At 34.0% G+C, this 27,922-nt stretch overlaps 1 protein-coding gene across 2 annotated transcripts in view; it reads right to left on the bottom strand.

Annotated features, from left to right (window-relative positions):
- Positions 1-27,922, bottom strand: part of LOC145297611 (uncharacterized) — a 346,611-nt gene that overhangs the window by 203,427 nt on the left and 115,262 nt on the right. For both annotated transcript variants that reach the window (XM_080143676.1, XM_080143675.1), the window contains exons 19-24: positions 26,891-27,062; positions 20,760-20,820; positions 19,324-19,453; positions 11,758-11,843; positions 9,520-9,635; positions 1,973-2,053 (exon numbers count right to left, since the gene is read on the bottom strand). In XM_080143676.1, the coding sequence (XP_079999802.1) occupies positions 1,973-2,053; positions 9,520-9,635; positions 11,758-11,843; positions 19,324-19,453; positions 20,760-20,820; positions 26,891-27,062 (646 nt within the window). The remainder of the gene's footprint in view (positions 1-1,972; positions 2,054-9,519; positions 9,636-11,757; positions 11,844-19,323; positions 19,454-20,759; positions 20,821-26,890; positions 27,063-27,922) is intronic.

Here is a 27,922-nt window from a genome sequence, read left to right as displayed (position 1 = left end):
TTATTTTGTAAGGTTAAAATGAAAACATTAGAAAGTCGGAGTAATGCAGTAACATTTTAAAAAAAAAATGAAAATCATTTTTTTTTTCTGAGACTCAGTGAAATACACCCTAATCATAGAAGACTTTGTAATATGTGTACATAATATCTATTACAGAAAAAAATATTGTACACCAAAAATCACATAAATTAATCAGGCAGTTTTATTTAAAAACAAGCCGAGTATGTGCCCCCCCCCCCCCTCACGAATGAAAAATTTACTTTCATCCTGACTAATGTTTGTGCAAATTTTTTTTAAATCCAAGGCATGGTTATTGAGAAAAGTGCAAACAAATAAACAGATGAATGATTTAGGGGCAATTTTAACCCCATAATGAGGGCAACCAAACTTATCCTGGAAAATTTGTTCTGGCAAAACTTTACTTTCACCATGACTAATGTTTGTGCAAAATTTCAAAACAATTCAAAGAGTGGTTATTGAGAAAAGTGTGAACAAATGAATGGATGAACGATTTTGAGGCAATTTTACCTCTATAATGCCCCCCGGCGGGAACCAGTGTATCAACATGATTATACCATATCACCAAAGTTAAGCAACGTTGAACCTGGTCAGTACTAAATGGGTGACCATTTGGGACTTCTTGGTGCTGTATGTGCTCTCCGTTTATTTCAGCATTGTTTCCAGTCATCCTGAACTTCTCCTTGCCACTGGACTCAAACAGGAGGTGTGGTTGGTAATTACACAACCCTTGCCTCACAATTACACATTCAGCTTCCCCTACTGGGGGTATCCTTTGTCTTTCAAGGCTGAACTGAGGCATTGTAATGCCCCTGCGAGTGTGTGGGAGGGGGGGGGTGGACAGAGTTATTCTGGAAAATCCGTTCCAGCAAAAATTTGACTACTGTTCATGCACAATATTTTTTTTTTATTCAAGGCATGGTTATTGAGAAAAGTGCAAGCAGATGAACGGGAGTGAATTACTAGGTCCAATCCATCCTTTGTCGGGTGGGGGGAATAATAAAGAAAATAAAATTTATAGCTAAATAACGATTGATGATCTATCTCAATGTAATTTTCAAATAGATTAAAGGACAAGGGAGATAAAGTAAATAAGTTCTTGATGAGCCGTTCCATATAAGTTATCAAATTTACCAAATTTTCATTACTAATGATTACTATATTGTCCAATTTCTACTGTACACTCTTTAACCCTTATCCTTGAGTGGGCCTTGATAATGTGGTGATGCCTATGTAAAAAAAAAAAAAAAAAAAAAAAAAGATAATTCCAAATAATTCAAACTTTTGAAAAATTTTAGAAAGCCATTCTTAACATGGGAGGCTTTAGAAAAACTCAAATTCATCACTGGTTAAATTCTCTTTAAAACACTCTCCAGAAATAGAGTTTAAAATCAGTCTTGTATATCATTGTAATGCCTATGGATTTCTATTAACTGTAAAAAGATGATTTTCTCCATAAAAATAAAACTACTTGAATCATCATGGCTATATACATCCCAAAAAAATTTTTCTTTATTTTTGTTTTATTCTTGGGAGAAGGGAAGCCATCTTTATGGGTATGGAAGTTTTTATTTCAAACTTGAAAACCTAAACAGAATTTAAAACAGAAATAATAATTCGAATAATCCAACCTTGCACATTTTTAAACATAAAATAGCCAACTCCTATTATACTCTTCTATTTAAAATGGGTTATTCTCCTTACTAATTTGTATTTTTAGGTAATAATTTTAAAAGGTTTCATATTAGTAGTCATATGAACTAGAATCAGTAACTTTTTAAATAAATTGGAGCAGAGTACATTATTATAATGCCAATAACATGGTACAACAATAACAAATGAAAATTGGCTAATCAAAAGCAAAGTTTGGTTTGTCAACTTGAATGCTATTTTCTGACTCTGAAAATGTAATAAGATAACTTTGTATAAGATGAGAGAAAAAATTCCAACTTACTTGCATAATTTTATGAAAATTCTCCAAACAATCCACAGTCTGTTTAATAACAGAAAATGCAACTCCAGGAACGAGATCACTCTGTCAAAAAAAAAAAAAAAGATATTCAAATGGGAAAACATTGGTTATAAAATATGTATAAAGTCGAGATTAAGGAGTAGAAGAAACTCAATACACATGACAAAAATGGTTGTCTGCTAAATATGTTAAGATAATTTAGTTATCTCCCCTTAATCACAAAGTGGAAATTTAGCTGTTTTGTTTTAATGACATCAACTCTTTATACAGACTGCCCCAAAATGATCTGACACATTTGTAGGTCAACAAAAAAAATTAAATAACAATTAAATAAAGTAAATATTTTTTTTAAGTTTTAAATACACCGAATGCCATTTTATCTTACTTAGGTCAAAATTCATTTATATCTGTATTTATACATTTTTATTAAGGAAATGTTCCCGAAGCATTTGATTTCTTTGTGTGGCGATATTGGTTGGCCTGCAAGATTGCTTGTTCTAAGCCCCTCCAATTTTTTCTTGTGGGGATATTTGAAGTCAAAAGTATTCAGCTACTGCCCTTGATCTATTGAAGAATTAAAACAAGATATTCGTTCTGAAGTTGCTGCTATTCCACCTGAAATGATCCATCGAGTTATTGAAAACTTTTGTGAACATCTGCAATAGTGTGTTAGCAATGATGGGAAACATTTGACCGATGTAATATTAAAGACTGCATGAAATAAAATGACATTGTACATAAGTTTTAAAAAATAAATATGTTTTCTTTATTTAATTGTTATTTAATTTTTGGGGACCAACAAATGTGTCAGACCATTTTGGGACACACTGTATTTTCAAATATTTATTCATGGTGTTGAGTTTGGCTAATTCGTTTTCCAACATTAACTTTTTTCGAGTTCAATCATTTTTGGCAAAAGGTTTTCAGCTTCATTTATATCTTCAAATATTTATTTATGGCATTTAACTTATTTATTTTGTAGAGAAAAATTGCTTTTGGCTTTGCAGAACATGATTGAGTTTTACAAAGGGAAAAGAAAAATAACTTGAACTTGGCAGAGTTCAAAACTGTCTTCGGAACCTAGTAGGCGATACCCTTTTCTCTTCCTTGCAACTCTCTTCCACAGAAGAGACATTGTGAACATTCTCTGCTCTGTCATTATTTTTATGGCAAGTGTTCATCTGAGCTTTAATCTATGGTCACCACTTGCCCAAAGTTCATAAAAACATTCATCTAGCTACAACCACTGTCGATAATTTCCCTGACTCTCTATCCGTGCCTTAATCTAAATGTGGATTCCATAGGAAAGAAGCCTATGGAACTCTGTTTCACTAGCCTGTTTTCCAGCTGACTACAATATGGCCGTCTTTAAGTCTAATGTTGTCTTCAAGTTTTTATTGAACAGTCCCCTTAAATAATCAAATCATACCCAATTTCCACCACTAATGACTTAACTGTTGTCTCGGTGATCATTAACTCTTCTCCTCAAGTGGCCTTTGGATTTTGATAAGTGGTAACCCCTCTTGTGAAAAAAGTCAGGAAGCCAATATCTTCAGACAGCCTGATCTGGTAGCATCAACTATGAGATGCCTTCAATAAGTTTCCAAACTTTTTATAATTTCAGGTTCAAATGAACAGCTACAGCAGGAATTGGAATATACCATACTAAAGCCTGATTGTCACAGACGGTGAATTTCACAAATGCAAATCTGAACATGAGGATACTTTAGAAGAATGATACGCAATAAAATTCTGTTTTAAACTTGAAAAAATGCCACAGAAACATATGGAATTCTTCAGACTGCTTTTGATTCATCTTGCATGCATCAGTTTTGGAGTAGCATAAGAGATTCAAGGAAGGTAGAAAGTCTGGGACGGATAATGAGATGTGTGGGAGGAGTAAGGAAATCAGAACACTGGAGTTGATTGGCCAAATAAAGAATTTCATGGATAAGGACCGTTGTGTGTCTACAGAGACAATAAGTGCACAGTTGGAGTCTATATTCATAACACCCTCCCCCTGACTAGAGAAACAAAACTAGAATCAGACGACCAGGCCTTTATGTGCTTCAGAATAAACATGCAACATAATATTAGCTACGTGCATTTTCTTTACTGTTCACCCTCAACCCAGGAGTGTACCCTAATAAACAAAGTCTCTGACAGCATAGATATAGCACTCACCCTTGATACTAGCGCACAAATACATGTATTTGGTGATTTCAATGTCCACCACAGTAACTGGCTTGGATTCTCTACTTACAGACATAGCTGATACCACAACACATAGCTTCTCTATATTTCATTCCCTATCACAGATGGTTACATTTCCAACACGTTTCCTAGACAAACAAGATCAACATGCCTCACTTCTAGATCTATTTCTGACCACAGTTCCCGATGATTGTATAACAAATGCCCACAGCCCACTCAGGAATGTTGATTACGCTGTGATAATGGTAGAAACAGCTCTAAATTCTCAACCTAAAACTAAAGACCCACTGCTCAAAACAACAAGGTATTACAAAAAGGCTGAATGGGAAGCTATCAGGGATCTCATCAGAGATGCCCCATGGGGAAATATCTTTTCTCTTCCAGCTGAACAGTGTACAAATGAGATTACTGAATGGTTCAAAACTGCAATTGAAGCACATGTTCCTACACAGAAATTCTATAGCAAGCCCCACTCTCCCCAATGGTTTACTTCTACTTGTGCAGCTGCCATTGCTCAAAGGCAGCATGCATACTGTAGATTCAACTGACATAAGTCCAGTTCAAACAGAAAGAAGTATATAGAAGCTAGAAGTAATTGTAAGAGAGAAATAGCGACAGCTAAGACAGAATATATTGAAACCATTAGAAAATGCATTGAAGCACAGAAATTAGGAACCCATGACTTTTGGAAAATCTACAACAGTATAGTAAATAATGGGCAGTCAAACAATCATGAGATGGCTTGCACGGCAACCGAGAAGGCTAACTTACTTGCCAGTCGGTTTGCCTCAAACTCCACATTGGACCCGGCACACCACTCCCTCCATGACTTTCCTTTGCAGACAGATGCCACACTAGATGATTTGAACATCACCCCTTCTCAGGTACATGGTATCATAAAAAACCTAGACACCTCAAAAGCATGTGGACCCGATCTCATCCCGACTGTGCTATTAAAAAAATGCGCCGCTGAGGTTGCTCCAGTTCTCTCCAAGCTTTACAATAAATGCCTTAACGAATCTTGCTTTCCTGACTGCTGGAAAACCGCTTCTGTGGTACCAGTTTTCAAGAATTCTGGTGAAAGAACTGACCCATTAAATTATCGCCCCATTAGCCTTCTCCCGCTTTTTGCCAAAATATTTGAGTCCTTAAATAATCAAGCTCTAGTCCATCACCTTAGAGCTGCTAAACTCCTGACCGACAATCAATATGGATTTAGGCAAGCCCATTTCACAGCAGATATCCTAACTGTAATCTCTGAACATATATACCATTCACTAGACAAAACAGGGGAGGGTAGAGTGGTAGCCCTCAATATATCTAAGGCTTGTGACAGGGTATGGCACGATGGTCTTCTAAGAAAAATTAGATCATATGGTATCACTGGAAGAATATATAATGTAATTAAATTCTTCTAAAGTAAGAGAAAAATCAAGGTTATCCTTGACAGACATACATCTAAATAATATGATATAAATGCGGGAGTACCTCAGGGGTCTATCCTTGGACCTTTATTATTCCTGATATTCATAAATGACCTCTCTGACAAAATTGTTTCCGATATGGGTATATTTGCTGATGACACCACTCTCTATAACAGGCATGAGGGGAAAACAAATGAACACATATCTAAGGAAATGGCAGACACACTACAGGATGACCTCAAATCTGTAGTGGAATGGAGACGAAAATGGATGGTCACATTTAATGTTGCCAAGACTAAACTTGTTTCCTTCAATCCTTTCTACCACCAATAGCAATGGCCAAGAACACATTACCCGAAAGTATTTCCTTTAAACTCCTGAGCCTAATGTTTACAGGGAACATGAACTGGAATAGATACATTGAGAGCATTGCCAAGGCTACTGCGAAGAAGGTAGGCTCTCTCTACCATGCTAGAAAACTACTTACACCTGAAAGTATCCTGTATTTCTATAAGGCCACCATTCGCCCATGTATGGAGTACTGTTGTCACATTTGGGCTGGTGCATCTGCTACTTGTCTATCACTTCTGGACAGGGTTCAAAAGAGAGTCGCTAACCTGATAGGTCCTGAACTGTCATGTAGGCTTCAGCCTCTGTCCCATCAATGAAATGTTACATTCCTCTGCCTGTTCTACAAGTACTTTAATGGTGAATGCTCTGACGAATTACAAGCACTTCTACCCCATCAACGTGACAAACCCGACAAGCAGTTAAATACCACCCCTTCACAGTAGAGATCCTTAGGTGTAAGAAAGCCTTCTACTCCAATAGTTTCTTCCCCAGAACTGCTAGACTTTGGAACTCCCTTCTGGGATTCTGCTTTCCCAACTGTACTGACATGCAGTAGTTCAAGTGTAATGTGAACAGACATCTTGCTACTCATCTCCATTCATAATACCCCTGCAACTTATGTCCCCGATAGTATCCCCCTACTTCAAAGAGGCACTGTGCCTTGTTTGGAGTGAAAATTGAATTAAAAAAAAAAAAGTTTGATGTCAGTATGGGAACTGTACATACAATTATTCACAAAGAACTGAAGATGTGGAAGACTTGTGCAAAGTTTGTCCTAAGGGTGCTCTGTCCTTGTCACAGACTATTTGACCAAGATGGGCTTCAAGACAGTTTCTCACCCTTCTTAAAGTCAAGACCTTGCTCCCCTGTGACTTTTGATTATTGGTCAAAGAAAACCTTAGAGGCTGACAATTGAGGAGATGAAAGAGACTGTGACAAGGGTCATTGACATGCTCACACAAGAGGACTTTCAGAAGTTGTTGGAACGGTACAAGTGCACTGCAGAAGGAGGAGATTACTTCGAAGGGGACTAGAGTTTCATGTATCAATAAAAGTGCCCATACGAAAAAAGTCTGGAAACTTATTGAAGGTACCTTGTACACAGTGGAAAGGAGAACAAAAAAATGATGAAGTTAGTTTATCACCATGTATTGGCCAATTAGGTAGATAACTAGTTGTAAGCTTAGTGCTATAAAGACTTTATTGAAGAGAGAAAAAATAAACAATACAGACCATAACTTTGGCAGGAATGATCCATTAAGAAAACCTTAACGAACAATTGTACAGCATACTTGACATGTTGACAGAGCAGTTCTTTTTAGACCACCAAAGTTAAGCAACACTGAGCCTGGTCAATACCGGATGGATGATCATTTGGAAATATTAGGCATTGCATGTGGGAGGACAGTGAAACTGCTATGCAAAATAACTGTAAACTTTACCTTCTCCCTTTGAGAAGAGAATAACTTATTATTAATCGCCTGATGCACGCCTACTGGGGAATGCCAACGGGACTGCTAGAGGATTTTTTTGTGGACCAGAATATGTGTCACATTTTCCTATGCTGTGAGTAAGGTAAAAACCAACCCCAGTATTGAACATTTGGACTGAGGAATCCACAATAGAGGAAATGGACACAATATGGAATGATCTTTTCTATGCAAATTGTCATGGGGAGGAGATCATTTTTTTTTTTATTATTATTATTATTATTATTATTATTATTAAAGTGGTTGCTAAATCAGCACTAACCATCCCATTTGTTTATTTTTATTTCAATAAGATTTCAATCAGAAAGTTATATTATGGAAAATTATATTGATTCTTAACATTCAAGTACGGTTCAACCATTTTGATAAAAATTTTATTTGACTCCACAAAATCAACTTGTAAGACATTCACAGTAAGAAGTCATTATTTCTACCGCAACTTGCAAAGCGCTTTCTTTTCTTCCTCTGTGAACCAGCATCAGGCAGAATTTCCATGAAGTTCTCACTTATGGAACACATTATCACAGAACTTCTTCCCTTCTGGTTACATTCTATTTCAAAATTAAGCATGACCAACCAACAGTTAATACTATTTTAAAAAGAAGCCTAACAAATAGATGCCTCTGATAGGAATGCTTGGATCAGAAATGGGAATATCAAATAAAAAAATTTGAAATCAAGGTGAATTTCTCAAAATGGAAGAGGAGGCTTGCAACCAAGGAAAGCCATCATAGCCCACCCCTTCAATTTCACAAATATTTTAGGACAGTTAATCAAAAATTATTTTGTTATGGGAGGAAAATTTTGTTTTATTTGGGAGGAATGTTTGTAAACAAAGATATTAATAGTCTGAGTGGTAAGCCTCCTTACAAAAAAAATCTTTTCCTGAATCCTACCACAAAGTTCAAGTGGCACCCTCCAAAAACAACCTCCTTTAATCCTACTACTAATACAAAGTCCAAGTGGCAAGCACCCTTAATAAAAAAAATTCCTTTCTAAACCCTACCACTAAACTAAATTCAAGTGGCAAACTTCCCCTCTTCCTTTAAAAAAGAAAAAACTTCCTTAACCTTAAATTTGACTGGCACCCCCCTCCCCCAAAAAATAACTTCCTTAACCATACTACTAATCCTATGTCTGAGTGGCAAGCATCCACCCTTAATAAAAAAATTTTTATAAAACCACATTAGTTGTTAGATCATCACTAATTCTAAATTCTAACAACTATTTTGAAATATTGTATTTGTATTCTATTTTTTCAAAGCAATCATCCCTGAGGAAATTTTGAAATAAAACATGAAACATTCATATTTGGATTCATCGAACTACTATTCTCATCTTGAGTGTCATTTTCACGTTTCAGTCAATGTAACTGCCAAACTTCTTCAGGTGTATTTTGTCGAATTCGGGAATATTTCTGCCGAACTTGGGAATTTGAATGGAATTTCGAGTGGAACTCTTTATTTACTTCACAGGGGTAGAATACTCTCGTTCTGTCAGCCATGACTGGATAAATGTCCTAAGTAATTCGCAATTGTATATTTCGGTCGCCCACACTGAAGATTGAACCTTCAACCTTCAGGAGAAGATCACTTTTTACAATTGATTTTTCCCCATACTCTAACCACTGTGCCACAGGTCCTTGTGGACGGAACAAGAGCACGCTATCCCTTGAAATAAATAAAGGGGTCAACTCAAAATTCCATCCAAATTCTCGAGTTTGACAGAAACAGTCAAGAGTTCGACAAGATACACCTGAAGAAGGTTGGATGTTACATCAACCGAAACGCTGCAAAAATAAAACTGAAGATGAAAACAGTAGTCCGATGAATCCAAATAATACGAATAACCAATCCTCAAATCAAAAATTCAAAGACGTCAGATGAAACATCGATGAATAAATAAATAATTACAGCTTTTTCTTTCTCATTTTTTTTTTCATATTCTGCGTGTATCATGTGCAGGATAATTTTTAAAAAATCTATTTCTTTTTATATATCAAAAAGTATGCATTATTCACTGCTAAATAAAGTGAATGGTTGTTACTTACAATACAAATATACTGGTACATTGTCCGGAGGGCAATTCGGCCATATGGAGTGTCAAAATTGAATTCAGTCAAATCTGCTCCAGTGGCCGCTCGTCGATCACCTTTTGTTAATGCACCTGAGACAAATAACAAAAAAGGATACAAATAGTAAACAACAAAATGAAATCAACAAAAAAAATATGGATAATAAATAAAAGCAAAAAAAAAAAAAATGAATGTAAAATTTTGTTAGCAGAAAACAAGAAAAATATAATTAAATGAAAAATATTACTGATGAAACTATTCATTGAAAACATTAAATGCCTATTAAGTAAATAACCATACCATTAAATAATATTAAATAACCATTATTAAATTAAAAATGCACCATTAAATAACATTAGCTAGCCATTATTAAATAAAAAAATGTACCATTAAATAACTTGTTTTTTTTTTTGGGGGGGGGGTTTCATCCAAAAATAGACACAGTACCACTAAGTCATAAAGGGCTACTATTTGGGACCAAAGTTGCAGAGATACTATGCAGGCAGTTGGACAGCAAGATGGCTGTTCAGATTACATTTGGACTTCTGCATGTCAGTACAGTCAAAGAAGCAGGGGCTCAGGAGGGAATTCCAAGTCTAGCAGTTTGAGAGAGAAGCTATTTAAATACAAGGTTCCCCAGCATCTAGGGATCTCTACAGTGTAAGGGTGGGATTTTGCTGCTTGTCAGGTTTGTCAAGAGTATTTACGTTGAGAGGGTACTAGTGCTTTGAGTTCGTCATAGCACTTTCCATTGAAATACTTGTAAAATAGGCACAAGGATGCCACATTTCAGCAAATGGACAGAGGTTGGAGTTTGGTTGACAGTGTAGGACCTATCAGGTGGACGACTTTTTTTTTTAACCCTGTCTAAAAGCAAGAGCCTAGTGGGTATTAATGAATAAAAAGTGTACCATTAAATAAATAATATTAAATAAAATAAAAAAATGTAACATTAAATAACCATTACTAAATCAAAAATGAACCATTAAATAACATTAAATAACCATTATTTTTCTTAAAATTACATAACATTAAATAACCATTATTAAATAAAAAATGAGACATTAAATAACATTAATTAACCATTATTAAATAAAAAATGAACCATTAAATAACATTAATTAACCCTTATTTAATTTAAAATGTACCATTAAATAACAATTATTTAATTTTAAATGCACCATTAAATAACAATTAAATAAAAAATGTACCATTAAATAGCATTAAGTAACTATTATTAAATAACATTAAATAACCATTATTAAATAAAAAATGCACCATAAAATAACATTAAACAACCATTATTAAATTAAAAATGCACCATTAAATAATAAATATACCTCTGGACAGATCTTTATTTAGCCACCTTTTTCACAAGTCCATTCTATTCGTTACTTATAAGGTTTTCCTCTGCCTTCTTCTATTAACTGAACCTGCTATCTCAACTGTTCTAGATCTACTAACCCAGGAATTCTCATCCATTTTTTCAATGTGGCCAAACCAACAAAGTCTCTTGTTTTGCACACATCTTCTCATACTGTCTATTTCATCTTCCTCTGATATCATCAGATGTAAGCCTGTCTTTAACATTCACATTACATATCCATCATATCATTCTTATTTCATTTCTCTCCATGCAACACATGCCCTCAACCCTACCTGCCAGTTTTTCACTTTCATACATCATCACTCTTTATACACATCTGATAGACGCTTCCCTTGATCAATGTCGTCTGTGTAAGTATGCATACTTATTTATTTAAAAATATATATCTTCTGTTCCAATTTGACAAACTTTAATTTAACAAAAATTTAAAGAGTCATTCCCCCCCCTCCCTTGTGCTTATTACGTTTCTAGAAATTTCTGTTCAAAATCGCTTCAGTAGTTCTTGTGTAATCCCAGTTACCTAGCAAATATACATACAAGCTAACCAAAAACCACAAGTGAAAACAATTTCACCAACCAACCTTACTAATGATTACTATACTGTCCAATTTCTACTGTACACTCTTTAACCCTTATCCTTGAGTGGCCTCTTGGCCTTGATAATGTGGTGATGCCTATGTAAAAAAAAACAAACAACATTGATGGAAGTAATAATCATGCAAAAACATACATCATCTTACAAGCATCTCCACCAGATGTGAACCTGACAATCGAAAGCAAATGGGCATATATTCAAGAGAGACAATCAAACACTGGAAATAATTTACCTAACGACTGGAGACGACGAGCAACAGCAGCGGCAAATCTTCTCTCCCCACCTAAATTGGTAGTCACTAATTTATACAAAGGTCCACTGAAAAGAGAATCAATAATAATAATAAACAAACATTTTATTCATATGTATATATACACACACACATTGATAATATAAAACTGCTGTTGAGAGTCAATTATACAAATCAATTTCAAATTGCTGTGTGAAAAGTGCAATATTGAAGATATATTTAATAGAACTTATCAAAATAAATTTATTTATACAAAGGTTCACTGAAAACAGAATGAACAATAATGATAACAATAATGATAAACATTTTATATATATATATATATATATATTATTTGAGTATCCTGTTGGACAATAAATTCATGTAAAATAATTTACAGTCTTAAGTTGTGTTCTTTATATATATATATATATATTATATATATGTATGCATATATATAATATAAAATTGTGGTTGAGAGTAAATTATATGAATCAATTCCAGATTGCTTTGTGAAACGCGCAATATTGAAAATATATTTAATAGAACTTGGAAAAATAAATTTATGAGATTTATAATGCGTGCATTTAAATCAAATTTTGGAATTAAAAGCCTCTAAAAGAACATGAATTCTATTTATCAAGGCAAATGTGGTCACTTGTTTGTCACTGAGTTTCATATGGCTAATCTGAGCTGTCCTTGTTTTGACAGGTTGGGAAAAAAATTTGACAGCTTGTCTGGCTGCTATTTCTGACTGATAGTACAAGAGTCCTAACTTTTAGATAGCAATAAGAGTGGTTGCTTTATCAATAGCTTTATAATATCAGGATAACTGTAGTACTATGTGGCACAGGGAAAGAGATCTTGCAGTCTTTCTAGTCAGCTTTCTTAAAGCAAGCCATAGATAAAGACTCAGCTAATAGTATACTTGTGTGAACTTTGTATTTCGGACATCCAACAAAAAGCCACTTTGTTCAACCCACTCTATCTAAAAGCAATTTCAATAATAATGAGAATAAAGTAAAATATGTTAAAACTGGATGACTTCCTCAAAACAAAAAAACAAACAAAAAAAACAAAAAAATCACATTGTCTCTTCCTTTGAGACTCTTTCACAAATATGAAGGGCTTAAAACTAATCTTGATGATATAGAATCCTTCCTCCTTCTAAACTCTCTAAGCAAAACTAATTTAAACTTTTCCATCTCTTCTAATCATTTTGATATGTCAGAATACCTCCTATTCTGCCATAAAAACTGACAAACATATGCAATCTCAGAGTCTATATCCATAACACCATTTTCCATGACTAGAGAACTTATAAATGTGCCCGAGATTAAAATTACAACATAGTATTAGTTACCTATATTTCCTCTACTGTTCACAGTCAACCCAGGATTGTACACTACTTGGCTACATTCCCAATAGTATAGATGAAACACTTGCATCGGATCAACATGCTCAAATACATGCGGATTTTAATGTCCACCACAGAGATCAGATTACTTTCTCCAGCTACAGAGACCCAGTTGGTAACAGTAAGCAGTTCTATTGCACAAACTATCACTTTCCCAATCCGTCTCTCAGATTGTGAGAACCATCTAGTTTCATTTCTCAACCTCTTCTTTTTCATTTCTTGTATGGAAATCAGTCCAGACAAGGCATAAAGCCACTTGATGTAAGGAGCTAAAAGACAAAAAATACTACTTCAAATGATAAATGTTAGATGGATAGATTTTGAGCCCCTAAAAAAATAGCAATTCTTTCCTCTTTGTCAGAAATATCACTCATGGAATGTGAGAACAAAAGAACAAAGAAAATTAAGAGTTAAGAAGCTTTTGAAAGTAAACCTAAGGTGGACTTGCTACTCTCCTTAATCATGACAGCACTGCCCGAGGCTTATGTGGTATATATCCATATTCCACTCTAGAATACTGATCACCTAGTAATGATGGTAGATATCACCATAAACCTCCAACCCTAAACCCAAATGATATTACTCAAAACAATGAGATACTACCGACAGGGTGATTGGGAATCCCAAGAGATCTCATCCGAGATGCACATTGGGTAAAACCTTTTCTCTTCCTAATAAAATGTGCATAAAAATGTAAGAGAATGGATCAAAGCAGACGAAGAAGTATTTGTCCTGACATAGAAATTCTATAGTAAGGCCTACTCTCCTGAATGGTTCAGCTGCTATTGCACTTAGACAACAAGCATTTGCCGTTTAAACTACTATAAGTCAGCTATATATAGACAAAAAAAAATATAGCATCAAGAACCAACTGTAAGAGGGTAGTAGTCGCAGCTAAATGTAGGTCTACCGAGATGATCAGAAAAATGCATCAACTCGCAGAACTTAGGAATTCATGATTTCTGGAAAATTTATAAGAGAATGGTAAACAATGGACACTCATCAATTCAAACAAACCACCATGAGGTCGCTTTCATGACAAAGGATAAAGCTGTACTGTTTGCTCAGCACTACTCCTCAAACTCCATTTTGGACTCCACATACAACATACTCTCTCTTTAATTTCTCACTACAGATGGAATCTGCATGAAAGGATCTAATATCATCCCTTCCTATGTCCAGGATATCATAATAAATCTTGACACTTTCAAAGTATGTAGACCAAATCTTATCTCTTGTAATGATCTAAGATCGTTATCACCCAAAATAGGTAACAGCAGAGCATTTTAATGAAGGAAGGCCCATGGCCAATCAAGTTGGAGTAAAAAAAAAAACAAACCGACTCTAGTGCTAAAGATAAAAGCAACCATTATATTGGGCATTAGTCAGTCAGTTACTCAGTCAGTAAGATCCCGTCCAGCCCTCACCTGTCAAATGATTTTGGAACTCCGTTATCAACAAACAAGTGGTAACGTAGAAAAAAGAAGAGAAATGACTAAATTCTTTGACTGGATCGGTTTTAGTGTGCCCATACATCTGCATTACATGAACCATCTTGAAAGAGACTGTCAGCTGTTTCATTTTCTATTACTTGACATTGTTGACTCGTATATATTATGAGTTCCGAAAAAGAAGAAGGATTATGTTAGCGTTTTTTGGGGGGTTTTTAACCAAGGGTGTCATCTTTACCTTTCTTTAGTTAGTCATTGTTATGCGAACTCTGTTTAAATACACTGATAATTAACGTAACCCCCTCTGAATCCCACAGGAAGCATTTCTAAGTTAAAAATTGGGATAACTTACATGTTATTAAAATTTTGACAGCAAGGGAGGTCGAAATGATAACCCTCTCAACAGGCGGATTATTTCTGATTTCCTAAAATATTTCGAAATAGGACCCCAAGGGAGCATGTAACACTCTGCTATCAATAATAATAAAGAAATGCTTTGCTGATCTGGCCCTTGTGATTTCCAAAGAACAACAAATGCTTTGCCAAATCTTGCTTCCCTTATAGCTATAAAATTGTCTCTGATGTCAGTTTGCAAAAACTCTGGTGAAAGAATTACCAAGTCAGGCTAGAAAACTTCTTACACCTGCTAGTATCCTTTATCTTTACTAAGCCACCATTTAACCATGCATCAAGTATTGTTGCCACACTTGGGATTGTGCTTCAACTACTATTCTCTCCTCTATTGGACAGGATGCAAAAGAGAGTCTGTAGTCTGATAGGTACCACACTGTCTACCAAACTCCAGCTCCTGCCTCATCACCACAGGGTGGTATCCCTGTATATGTTTTACAAGTACTTCCATGGAATGTGCTTTGATGGACCAAATACATTTGTATCCCTTTCAACGCAAATACTTCTGATCAACCCAATAAGCAAAATCTCACCCCTTCATTGGGTTTAATTAGCAATAAGAAAATGACTAAATTAACATTTTTCTTTTTTCATTCTTCTGTACATAACAAAATTTTAAGATTCAGCAAAAATATTATAAATGAATTTTAAAAAGTATTAAATGTTAAAATAATCAAAGACTAACTAATTTTAATTGTTTTAAAAAGATGAAAATATTTCAAACACCCCATGCGTCAGAGAAACTCAACACTTACATACATCTGTTATACTAGCAATACACATGAAAATATTTAAATGGCTTAAAATATTTCAATATTGGTATCTATAGAAAGAGCTTGATAAGCCCAGAAAGAATCTTTTTAAATTTTTAAAATCCAATTAAAATCAAGGAAGTTATGACTATTTTTATGCCCTGCGTGTTTGGATGTTTTCTCCTCTTTAAGACCATGTACATTTTGTCACATTTTTTGCACAACTTTTTCAGTAAAAATGCTATATCTTTGTTAAACACACAAGACTAAGCAATGAAATTTACCATATAAGTGTATTTTTGTGCAAGGAATCTGAATATGCGACTGAAAATCTCCAGAAATGAATGGTTTCCAAATAATCTGCAGTAAATGCACATAAATATGCTGTGATTGCTTAAAAATGCCATGTATTCGTTAAAAGAAAAGTTAGAGAACTCAAAGTTTAGTTGTAATGCATTTTATGTAGAAAAACTGAAATCGAAATCTAGGATTGGTTAAAAATGAATATATTACAATATTTCTTTGATATTATTGTAGATTAATACCTTCTGTTTCCCCTCCCCATCTGAGCACCTCTCCAAAATATGTGATTCTACCTTTATAGACAATTGCATGTGAACAACTTGAAAAACTTTAATAAAAGATAAGAAAAAATTATTTTAGAATTTAATGTAAAATGATTTCCCATTTTGAATCATTCGAACGTTTTAGGGCAGTTACCCCCCACCCCTTTTTCCTATGATAGATAAATCCTGGGTGTTTTTTTTTTTTGTTTGTTTGTTTGTTTGCTAAAAGGCGATTATGCATGGTTTTAAGAGGGTCTTTGTGCAATTATGAGAAGGTGGAAAGGTTCCCACTCTGACTTTGATAGGGCTAAGGTTGTCACTCTGATGTTTATCATAGTGCTAAGGAAAATTATGTGTGAACATCCTGAAGACTTGATAGAAACAAAACAAAAACAATTTTAGAATTTAGATGGGGTTGATTTCACATAAATGTAAAATAATTCACCATTTCAAGACGATCCTAGCGTTTTAGGACAGTTGGGAGATTAATCATGTGCACTTTTCTTTAAATGTTTTTTATGCTTTTGTTTTTACACTTATATGAGCTCACAGAGGAAGTTTGTTTAGTGGGGAGCTCTGCCACTTGTACTTAGTGTTATTGTTAAAGCTAAAGGTTTTAGGAGGAGGCTTGCCACTCGTACCTAGGATTAGACATAGAATTAAGCAAGTTTTTTTTGTTGTTGTTGTTTAAGAGAGTGTTTGATCCCCATTGTGAAACTTTACAAGAATTATGAAAAACAGACAAAAATAAATGTTATTTAAAAAAGTGACGTCCCTCTAACAGAAAACATGACGCTTGGAAAAATATCAAGTATTTTTGTCCCACCTATTTAAATATAAAAAAGAAACAAGTTTTTGCTAAAGCTGACAAATTGTTAAAAAATTTTTAATTAATGTTATTTTGATTTTTAATTACATTTCATGTCTTTTTCTACAGTTTTTATTTTTTAACTGAGCACCTCCAACAAATATTTAAATATTGATTATTTTATTTATTTTATATTTTTTTAATAATCGGGTAGATTAGTTGCCATTCGATAATAATTCACTGAAAACATTTTTTAAAGGACGAAAATTAGACCGTTTGTACACATGAACCAAAACAATCGTATTTCACATCTTCGCTTTCAAAATTTACTACCCAATTTTTAAAAATATTTGTATGGTTGATAACAAAATAGCTCTAACTAAACATGTAAGGATTTTTTTTTATAACCAGATTTTCAATTAAAAAATAAAAAAAAAATCGATCTGAAGATCGATTTTTTTTTTCAACAAAAACAAATCGTCTGTTTACGCCATGCTATCGCTGCTGCTACTGCTGCTATTACTAATACTACAGAAGTCTTGATTTAAATTCATAACGATTTTTTCAGATATTATGTTTTTAAATTGCTACATACCACTAGAGAAAACACTGTCCAATCATTTTTTTAACGAATAAACATAGTAAAAAGATTGTTTTATTTAATAGTGAGTGTCCAAAGAAATTTTTTCAAAATTTTCCATAGTCATCATTTTGAAATCTTTTTTTTAAAACAACAAAAAAACGAGTGGTCAAATGAATTTCGGACACTCGAAATTATTAAAAATGACATCTCTTTTGGCTAATTTCCAAATGTCATTAAAAAATTCTTAACAGACACACGGTACAAGTGTTTACAAATCAGTGGGGGGAGGGGGTATTATCTTACCGAAAATGCTGTTTTATGATGTTCACATTTTTATCACTTTATTTGCTTAAAATTTAAAACGGTGGTGTTTTGAACACTTAAAGTGCTTTGGTTTTTAAAATACAAATATTTTAGCAAAAACCCCTTGAAATCTGTGATTATCCAAAGCATTTTATCGGCCATATGTATTGCTAGTTATACTCCCCTAGTAGTAAGAGGGATAGATAGCATATCAGTATGGGGAGAGGGTGCATAGGCAAACAACATACAGTGAGAGAGAGGGTGAAGGTTATAGAAACTTGTTTGTATGCGTGCAACCAAATCTCACACTCATTCAAAAAAAAAAAAAACGAGATTGTCCGATTGCCAAAGATTAAATGCAAAAAAGAATTTTTTATTATTGTGAATGTCAAAAAATTAGACTCTACTCCCTAAAATTTTTTAAATAAATTGTTCCAAAATTGAATAAGATTTCAGATGTTCATCACCAATGTAATAATGAACTTCACACCCCACTTAGCTACCACTCTTATTTAGAGACCGGCCTGACTGTTTTTTCAAATGCCTGGAAAACATTGGGCAGTTTACACTTAGTAGAGGGTTGGGAGGGCCTTCATAACATTCTATCTTTTTGTATGTATCACAAACGTCATCCCATCCCCTATGATAATTTTTTTTGGAAATAAAATATTTTTTTTAACAAATTTGGAATTATCTAAGTAGAATCAATCCATAGAATGAATGTTGTATTTTGGTGAGAGAGTCTAGCCTAGACTAAGTTAAAAAGTACCGACATATTGTATGAAGACTGCTCCCTGCCTTAAACAAAAAAAAATGTCTAGGGCTTCATGGCTAAAACAACAGACGGACTTTTGTAATTTATGTGGAAGCAGAAATTGTATAAATTGTACAAATCTTTGAAATTTGTAGGATTATTATTATAAACTAACATAACCAATTGATGCTCAGAAGATCATGAAGCTTTCGTATATTCAACCTCTCCAACAGAGTATCAAAAGTGGAGACACTGAGTCTGATCTGACCCGACATTATATATCTGATAATTGCTTTGAAGATCGGAGAGTGAGGATTGGTGCAGGCTGAGCACTCATCTCCATACAACATCACACTCCTAACGGTCTTGCTAATACACATACATACACATTCCTATTAGTGAAAGGGATAGATAACGATGTCAGGAGTGGCAAAAGTTTGCGGTGCTTATCCCATTCTGATTTTACTTTAATGTTAGGAAATTATAAATAACTGAATAAGAAAAAAAAATAGGGGTCAACCTACCTTGATTGATTCGAACGATGAGAGCGTCCAAGTTGTTGTACAGCTTTGTCTGCACTCCATGGAAGCTCGATGGTCAAGTGTTCACGCCGTCTCTGGTTGTCAGATCGAATATCAGCATGAAGAGAAATACCTGCACAAAACAAAAATATTCACATTATTTTGAGTGTAGTGATATTTACGCATTATAATCTTTCAGAAAATTATTTGATCAAATAGTGCGTGTGAGACTACAAAGAAGAATGATTTTGAAAATATTTCAACCAATACTTTTCCCCCAATTCCAATACAATCATCGATTCTGTTCTGAATTGGAATTTCAATTCTAAAATCATCTAAGTAAAATTTAATTTTTTTAGAAGGGAGGGGGCATTCTTATCTATTTTTAAATGTAGCTATAATTTACTTTTTAATTTGACAAACTTTTTAAGCTTTTCCATTTATTTATTGTTGTGGGCCGGTAAGGGTCCAGAAGAAAGACACAGTACACAGTATTTAATGGAAACAACATATTTTAAACAGAAAAGCAAATGCAACAAAAAATGAAAGTGGTCATACATCAATCCAAGTTTTCATAACCGCAAAGAGATATATTCCCTCTAGTCTTTATACTAAGTAGAAGAGTTCATTAGTATCTGTAAGGTGGGCGCCACAACATTTATTGTCACCAAGATTTTGATGCATTCATTGTAAGATTTTCATCCATATTTTGCACTTGTGCTAAATTTTCTTATTTATCCACTTGTGCCATTTCTACTATGTCATATTTTCCCATGCCATTTTTACCTAAACTCGTTATTAAGATCTATATCTTTGAATATCACTGGGAGTTTTAATTTACTATTTTATCACTAGTATTAGCAATAGGAAATTAAGTTTAAAGAAAATGAATTAAAAGAATCGTTTTTGGAATCGGAAATTAGGCTAAAGTTTTTTCAGTTCTGATTTCTCCAATTCCGAATTAAGATTAGTCATCCCAACATAAATGCATAATAATTCATATATTTTTTACTTTGAATTTCACTTTTTTTCATAATATACATAATCTAAGGAACTTGTGACCTCAGGAAAAGCACCTAATACTGCGAGTTTCTTATTATTTCTAACTAACCTTATCTAATCTGCATTGGCCAATAATCTATTTACTTGCCATTTTTTTTTCCTTTTTGTAAAATTATGCTGTGTTTTTATTTTGAAAATGTTATTTTTCATTCAAAGTCGCATCCAATTTTTTTAACATACTGACAACTTAAAAATAACTTTTTCATTCTTCAAAGTATTTTCAGGGACAAATTGAATTAGATTTTTCTTATTTTTAACATGCTGAAATGAGTCACAGGAATAACTGACTAACCAGAATAAAGTATTCATTTTTATAGGAAGACAAAGAAACAAAAAAGTTATGTTTGATGTTAGAAATTTTCAAAAAATGTGCTCACCTGTGCTGGCTGCATCTGATATTATTGCAATCAGTTTCCTCCCATCCATAAATCGATTTCTCTATAGAAAAATAAAAATAAAGAAAAATTTTTTTAAATAATTAAAATCTACTCTCAATATAAATCAAAGTATATTTTATTGTAAATAAAACTAAAAATGAATGAAAATTCCATGAGCAAAGTTTCTTTCCTAGAACTACTCATCTGTGGAGCACAATACTGCAGAGCTGCTTCCTGGCTGACTATACAATAATCATTATACTTGGAAAATTCATGAGTAAAATATCCGTTGTGAGATATGGTCCTGTCACTATGAAGATGACAACAACACTCATGACAAACACCGCTTAGAATTGCCAAAAATTACAGCATATAATTAAATCAAAGTTTTATCATTTTTTTTTAACCCACACAGGCAAATTTAAACTCCATTAACAGACTCATTCTTTTCAGATTATTTTTCAAAAATTACGCAAAAGTTACGTAAAAGAGTGGGAAGAAGAGAGAAAAGTTTTACTTGATGGTATTACTAAAACAATCTAACCATTACCATCTACGCTAGGAGTTCTTGAACTTATTTTGTTTGTGTACCTCCACCAGGGGAGCTATTTTACCATCTATGGATCACATATATGCACATAGATATTTGGGGGTATTTCTTGACTATCTGATTTTAATTTGTGATTCAATAAAAAACACTTTGATGTAATTATATGTCATGTTGAAACAAGTATCCTCAACAAAAAATTAGAAAAAAATGGTTTATTAGAAGACTAATTACAAGTAAAAATCAATTTTATTGTAAATATTGTAGTTGGTACTTGTATAGTTTAATTAAGACATCAAAAAATGAACATATCGAGAGAAAAAAAAAAAAAAGGTTTGACTGCACGTATCCATTATGGAATAAAATTCTCAAAAAAAATTTCACTTAATTTCATCAAGCCGTTTTTTTTTACAGCGAAAAAACAAAAAGGTTCGATTTTTAAGAAGAAAAGCTAGTATTAAAGATGGGGAGGAGAGAGTGCCGACGCTGTAAACCGAGTTATCTCCATATGACGTGTTCAAAAAATTCAAAGATGTCTACCTTCAACGCGCTGTCATAAAAACGTGTTTTTCCACTGTAAAAAAAAAAAAAACTTAAGTGAAATTTTTTTTCGGAGATCTTCAGTCCAAAACGGATACGTACAATATAACCTTTTTTTTGATATTTTCATTTTTTAATGTCTTGATTAAACTGTACAAGTGCCTTGTAGTTTTACTGTATTATGTCATTCATTTTTACTTGCTTTAATGAAAGAATGATTTACCTCCCTTGCTTTATGGGAACATAATAGTTAAACTTTTATCAATGGTGGATTGAGAAAATACGATGAAACCAACTTTTATTTTTAATAAACAGCTCTAGGTAGTCTACTCATCAATCATTTTTTGTTAAAATTTCGGTTGAGAATATTTACTTCAGCATCAAAGGACATCAAAATGCTTTTACCTGAAATGCAAATTTTAACTGTGACTATTAGGTAAAGAAGCACCATCTTTTTATTTTCAAGTATTTATTTCTAGGTTAAAATCCATTTTGGTATTATACTCATAATATAAAATCTGAATATAAACTTTGTAAATTTCAACACGCACACACACATACGAGGGTCATTCAAAAAGTAATGCCTCCTATTTTTTTTTAACACAAAAAGTTGAAGAGCTAAACACACAAATATATCTCTACAAGTTAACAAAAATAATTAGAAATAGAAGCATTGATTGTGGATGCTTTACACTCCAGATATAAACAAATGAAATAAGATTTTAACTATTGGAACCTGTGGAAATTTCACAGGGGACTCAGTCATATGTAATATATTGATGTTGGCATTCTGTAGATGTTCAGCGTAAATGGAGACACTCTGATATTATTGTAGTTTTTTTGTTAAAACTGCAAAAGTATTTATCTAGGCTAGCAGGGACGCCTGGCAAAGCATGGTCATAAAGTATGCTTATAAATAGGATATTTTAATTCTTGCAGATTTCGTATAGATTATTATAGAGATAATGTTCTATTGATTTTTATATATTACTAGTGGGGGGTACCTAGCATTGCCCGGATGTTTGGAGGTGTGTGTGTGTGGGGGGGGGGGGGGTTTAGATCAAAACAACCCTGTTTAAAAAAAAAAAAACACGTTGGCCAGATGTTTGGAGGTGTAAAAGAAAAAAAAGTTTTAGTAGAAAGGTAGGCTTGAAGTCCGAACCTTTGACGCAGAGGTGGAAAGAAAATAGAAAAAAAAGTCTGCGACCTAACCATCTCTACCACGGGAACAGATGAATTGATAAATGTGTTAAGTTGACATTTATAAAGCGAAATAACAGGTGCGAGAATGTTAAGTCGACTGATGTTTGACCTAGTTTTGCACTGGAAGCCAGTTTCTGTTTTCCCCGCTACGCGGCGATCAAGAAATATCTCGAAAATAGTTTGTAAAATCGGGTAAATTAAAGATAGCTGCGACCAGAGTTCCTTAGTCGTAGATATTATTATTTAGACAGCATATAAAAAGTTTTAAGGAGCGAGCCAGCCGAGAATCACGGCGAAAAAAGCCTTTTGTAGACATAAACAAAAAGCGAACATACATACATACATTTTCGCTTTTATATATATAGATAAAGTTGCAATTTCAAAAATAAAAAAATATATCCATATGACTTGCATGCATCAGCTTGAATTGAAACCGAAATAAAAACTTGTGAAAAAAATATATGTATATATATATATATATAACCTGAGTAACTCCAGCTATAATCGAAATTGAAACTGAAGAATTCTTGATAATATTACTCATAAAAAAATAGATTACTGGAGTGCCATCAGCTATAATAGAAACCAAAACTAAAACTTATGAAGAATTCTTGGTAAAATTATTTAATTACAAGGAATGGAAGACCATAACAATTAAACAACAGTAACTCGGATACAAGCGTGACACACAAAATAAATAATACACACACTATCCTATTAATATTAATTAATTTGGGTGACCCCAACAAAAACGGGCCCCATGTACACTTTATGTGATATCTCCATTATTTATTCACCGATTGCCCTTATTTTACAGAACATGGCAGAATCAATGACCGTGAGTACACCAAGACCCCAGTGTGAGCTGGGACAAAGAATACACTGTGTTAAATTTTACTACAAGACAGGCTCGTTTAAAAAAAACCAGGACAGTTTCATGTGTCAGTTCGAATGTGAAAAGGCTCCATCCAAAAGCAGAATTCAGAACTGGGTGGACCACTTTGAGAAGTATGGGACCGTGGAGAACCTCAATGCTGCCAGAGAGAACCGTCCAAGCCACTCAGGAAGTCCCAATAAGCAAACAGCCGAGCTAGTCGAAAGAGTGAAAGAGTCTCTCCAGCAGAGTCTGAAACGCTCTGTGCGTAAGCAAAGTCAGTCCCTCGGTATGTCCCGTGAGACTTGCAGGAGAGTGCTGGTGAACGATATCAGGGCTTACCCATACAGAATACAGACGCTGCAGACCCTTACAGCCTCAGACAAGAAGCAGAGGAGGGCTATGGCAGTCAAGATGCTCGAGAATATCGAGGAGACACCAAGTTTCCTTAACCTCCTTTGGACCTCAGATGAAGCCCACTTCCATCTTGATGGAAAGGCGAACTCCAAGACAAATGTCTTCTGGGAGTCCTCCAGACCCAATGAAGTAGCCACCAAGCCCCTGCACTCTCCTAAGTGCATGTTGTGGGCTGCAATCTCGGCCAGAGGCATGATTGGATCAATCTTCATCAAAAAATCTGGCGCAGCAGTGACAGTCACTGAGGAGCGGTATTTGGAGGTCCTCAAAACCTTCAAGAGTAACCTCCAGACCATCTACCTGTCGCTCATGAGCAAGTTCTGGTTCCAGTAGGAAAGAGCAAGTTCTTACACCCTAAACCTGTCCAGAGATTGACTGAAAGAGAACTTTGGAGGCTGAGTGATCAGTCTCAAGACTGATTTTGAGTGAGCACCTCATAGCCCGGACCTAAGGCCCCCAGATTTTTTTCTTTAAGGCTATCTTAAGGACAGAGTCTACGCAGGGAAACCCAGAACCATCGCAGAACTCAAGGAAACCATCAGGGAGGAGATGAGAGCCATTACCAATTCGGTCTGTAAGAACGTCATGGACAACTTCATGCTGCGCCTCAAGAAATGCACGGAGCTAATTGGAAGCCATCTAGAACATATGCTGTAGAACGGAGAAAAAAAGGCCAAAGACCCTAGCGTTTTGATGTGATGCTTTGAATATAATAAACTAGTTATGACCAAAGTTTCATTTCATTCAGATAAAACACTAAGAAACGGGGCCTAATTAGAGTTGGGGCCCGTTTTGGGTGGGAGTCACCATGTATATAGATATACGATTAAGAATCATGATTCCAAATGGATAATATTGGTTTATTCAATGAGAGAATTTCTTGTACTGAAGTTTAATTTTAAAACACTTCAGGAACTGGTCATAAAAACATTTGTAGTTAGTAAAAGGTGTGCACTAGTTGAATCTCCTACCACTGTATTTATGGATGTACACATACACAAGTTAAATGCTTACTGGAGACAACTTGCATGCCTACTAGTCATTATCTTGTATGTCTAATAATATATATATTTTGTATTTTGTGTACAGAAACTTGTTAGATGAGACAAGTCATCGGTACCGTTGGTTTCAAGACCGATAATTAGGACTGTTTTAGATCTGCATATCAAGCTCTATTCAGCCAATACTCATCTCATCGGTCCTAATTATCGGGCTTAAAACCGACGGTACCAATGACTTCCTCATCTAAAAACTTTCTGTATACAAAATATAAATACGCTCTTATATTTCGAATTTTCCTTTTAATTGAGCACTCTGCTGGATTTTTTTTTCCAAAAAAAAATAATCATATATATATATGTGTGTGTGTGTGTGATCGGAGAGAACTTGAAAGCCTAATAGACACTTTCCTTGAGTGTCTAAAGTCTCTCTGTACAGGAGTTTGTCAGGACAACGTAGCATGAGGACACTTTTCCCTAGAATTAAACCCTGACTAAATATTCAAAATCACATAGTATTCGCGTCCCAAATAAGATCTCTTCGTATGGCTAACTTACACTGGCTTATGAGGAATAATGCATTTTTCAATTGATGTTGCCTATAGTAACATCACTAAGCTGGATACTCCACCAGACTAGATGTATTCTGGTCCTAGAATCCAATAAAACCAAGAGACCATAAAAAAAGTCTACTATAACATATTTAAATGGTCAATTGGAAAGAAGAAAAATAATGTTTATAACTTTTTTAATAACTCAACATTTGAGACGTAAAGTAGATTTAATGCAATATTCGAATATCTATTTCATAGAGAGATTAAATGTTAGCCCCTAGAAAGGGTTCCCTTCATTTTTTGAGAACTTTGACTGAAGTAAACTGAAACAAGAGGAAAAGCATATTGGGTTTATATAAACTAATATTGCGAGTGATTGTCTGGCATCTGGTAGAATGCCCCATCCCCATGAAAAGTAAGATATAAGCTTTGTGTCTAGAATCCTTATTCCAATTTTGATCAAAATTCATTACATGATTTTGATTCTAAAAAATTTCTGAAATTTAAGGCACCTTAGAAAAAAATTGACATTCAGGAATTTTTTTTTTTTTTGCTTAGTGTCTAATGACTATCAAGTTTAGGACGTATGTGAAATATTTGAATTTTCAGATGGGAAGTTGTGCCTATATTATTCCCTCTAAAAGCCCTTTTAAATTCTCAAAACAAAGAAAATTCTGAAATTTTTGGAATATTTATTAATTGATGTTCAATTTCTATTGTTAAAATTTCATAAAAGTCAGAGGTATCTAAATTTCCATGCAAGACTTCTACTCCCTCATTGCATACAACAATATTAAACTAAAAACAACCCACATGACTTGATTCATTAGTTTAGGAGTGAATCTCATACATACAAATATATAAACATATATACATAACTAACTTTATCTGAAGATAATATAGAAAAAATATCTAATGAAAATAACTCTTATGTGTACATTTTAAAAGCAATTGAAAATGTGATTATATTAAAAACAAAATCTGAAATCAATTATTACCTCATTAACGTTTAAGCTTTCCAACTCTGAATTTGCACAGCTACCTGATTCGGCTCGTAACTCATACTGTGGACATCCAGTTACATTGTGTCTGACAACACGGCCACGCCTGCCAGTCATCTCAGCTACTTTTTCTGGCCCTCCAAGTTGATCAATGATGGCATCCAGAGGACTAAATTTTTTTTTTTTTTTTAAAGGAAAGAAAAAATACAACAATTATTTAATAATTATATTCTTCATCCTTCATGGTTAAAACATTTGTAGCAAACTAAAAAAGTAACAATGGCAAATAGAAAAAGATTATTTATAAATTACATTTTAATCTCTTTGGACTATTATCATTATCAATATAATTTCTCTTCAGATTATTGTGAAAGTGGGTGGGCAAAACAGAATTACTTGGCATCAAGAAGATCATTATATTTTGTCCTACTCCACATTGTCCAGCAGAAATAAATGTATGAGGTGCCTTAAATAAGTTTCCAGACTTTTTTCATATGGGTACTTTTATTGATAGAACACACATGAAACTCTAGTGCCCTTTGAAGTAATCTTCTCCAGCTGCAATGCACTTGTTCTACCATTCCAACAACTTTTGGATGGCCCCATGGAAGTCCACTTGTGTGAGCATGTCATTAACCCTCATCGCAGCCTCTTTCATCTTAGTTGTCTCATAACAACAGCCTCTAAAGTTTTTTTCCTTGAGCTTAGGGAATAATCAAGTCATAGGGAGTAAGGTCTGGATTATTAGGAGGATGAGGATTGATGCCTATTTTGGTCAAATAGATTTTAACAAGAATGCAGCACCTTTGGGACAAACTTCGCGTAAATCTTCTGCATTCTCAGTTCCTTGTGAATAATTGTGCGTACAGTTCCCACACTGACATCAAACTATGCACTTATTGTCTCTATAGACATATGATGGTCCTTATCCATGAAATTCTTTATTTGGTCAATCAACTCTGATGTTCTGACTTTCTTTACTTGTCCCACAACTCTCATTATCTCTCACAGACTCTCTGCCTTCCTTGA

Source organism: Euprymna scolopes, chromosome 18, assembly GCF_053919585.1.
Source record: "Euprymna scolopes isolate OS-2025 chromosome 18, ASM5391958v1, whole genome shotgun sequence".
NCBI classification, from domain to species: domain Eukaryota; kingdom Metazoa; phylum Mollusca; class Cephalopoda; order Sepiida; family Sepiolidae; genus Euprymna; species Euprymna scolopes.
The sequence above is the reverse complement of the archived record's forward strand: the minus strand, read 5'-3'. Positions and strand labels throughout refer to the sequence as shown.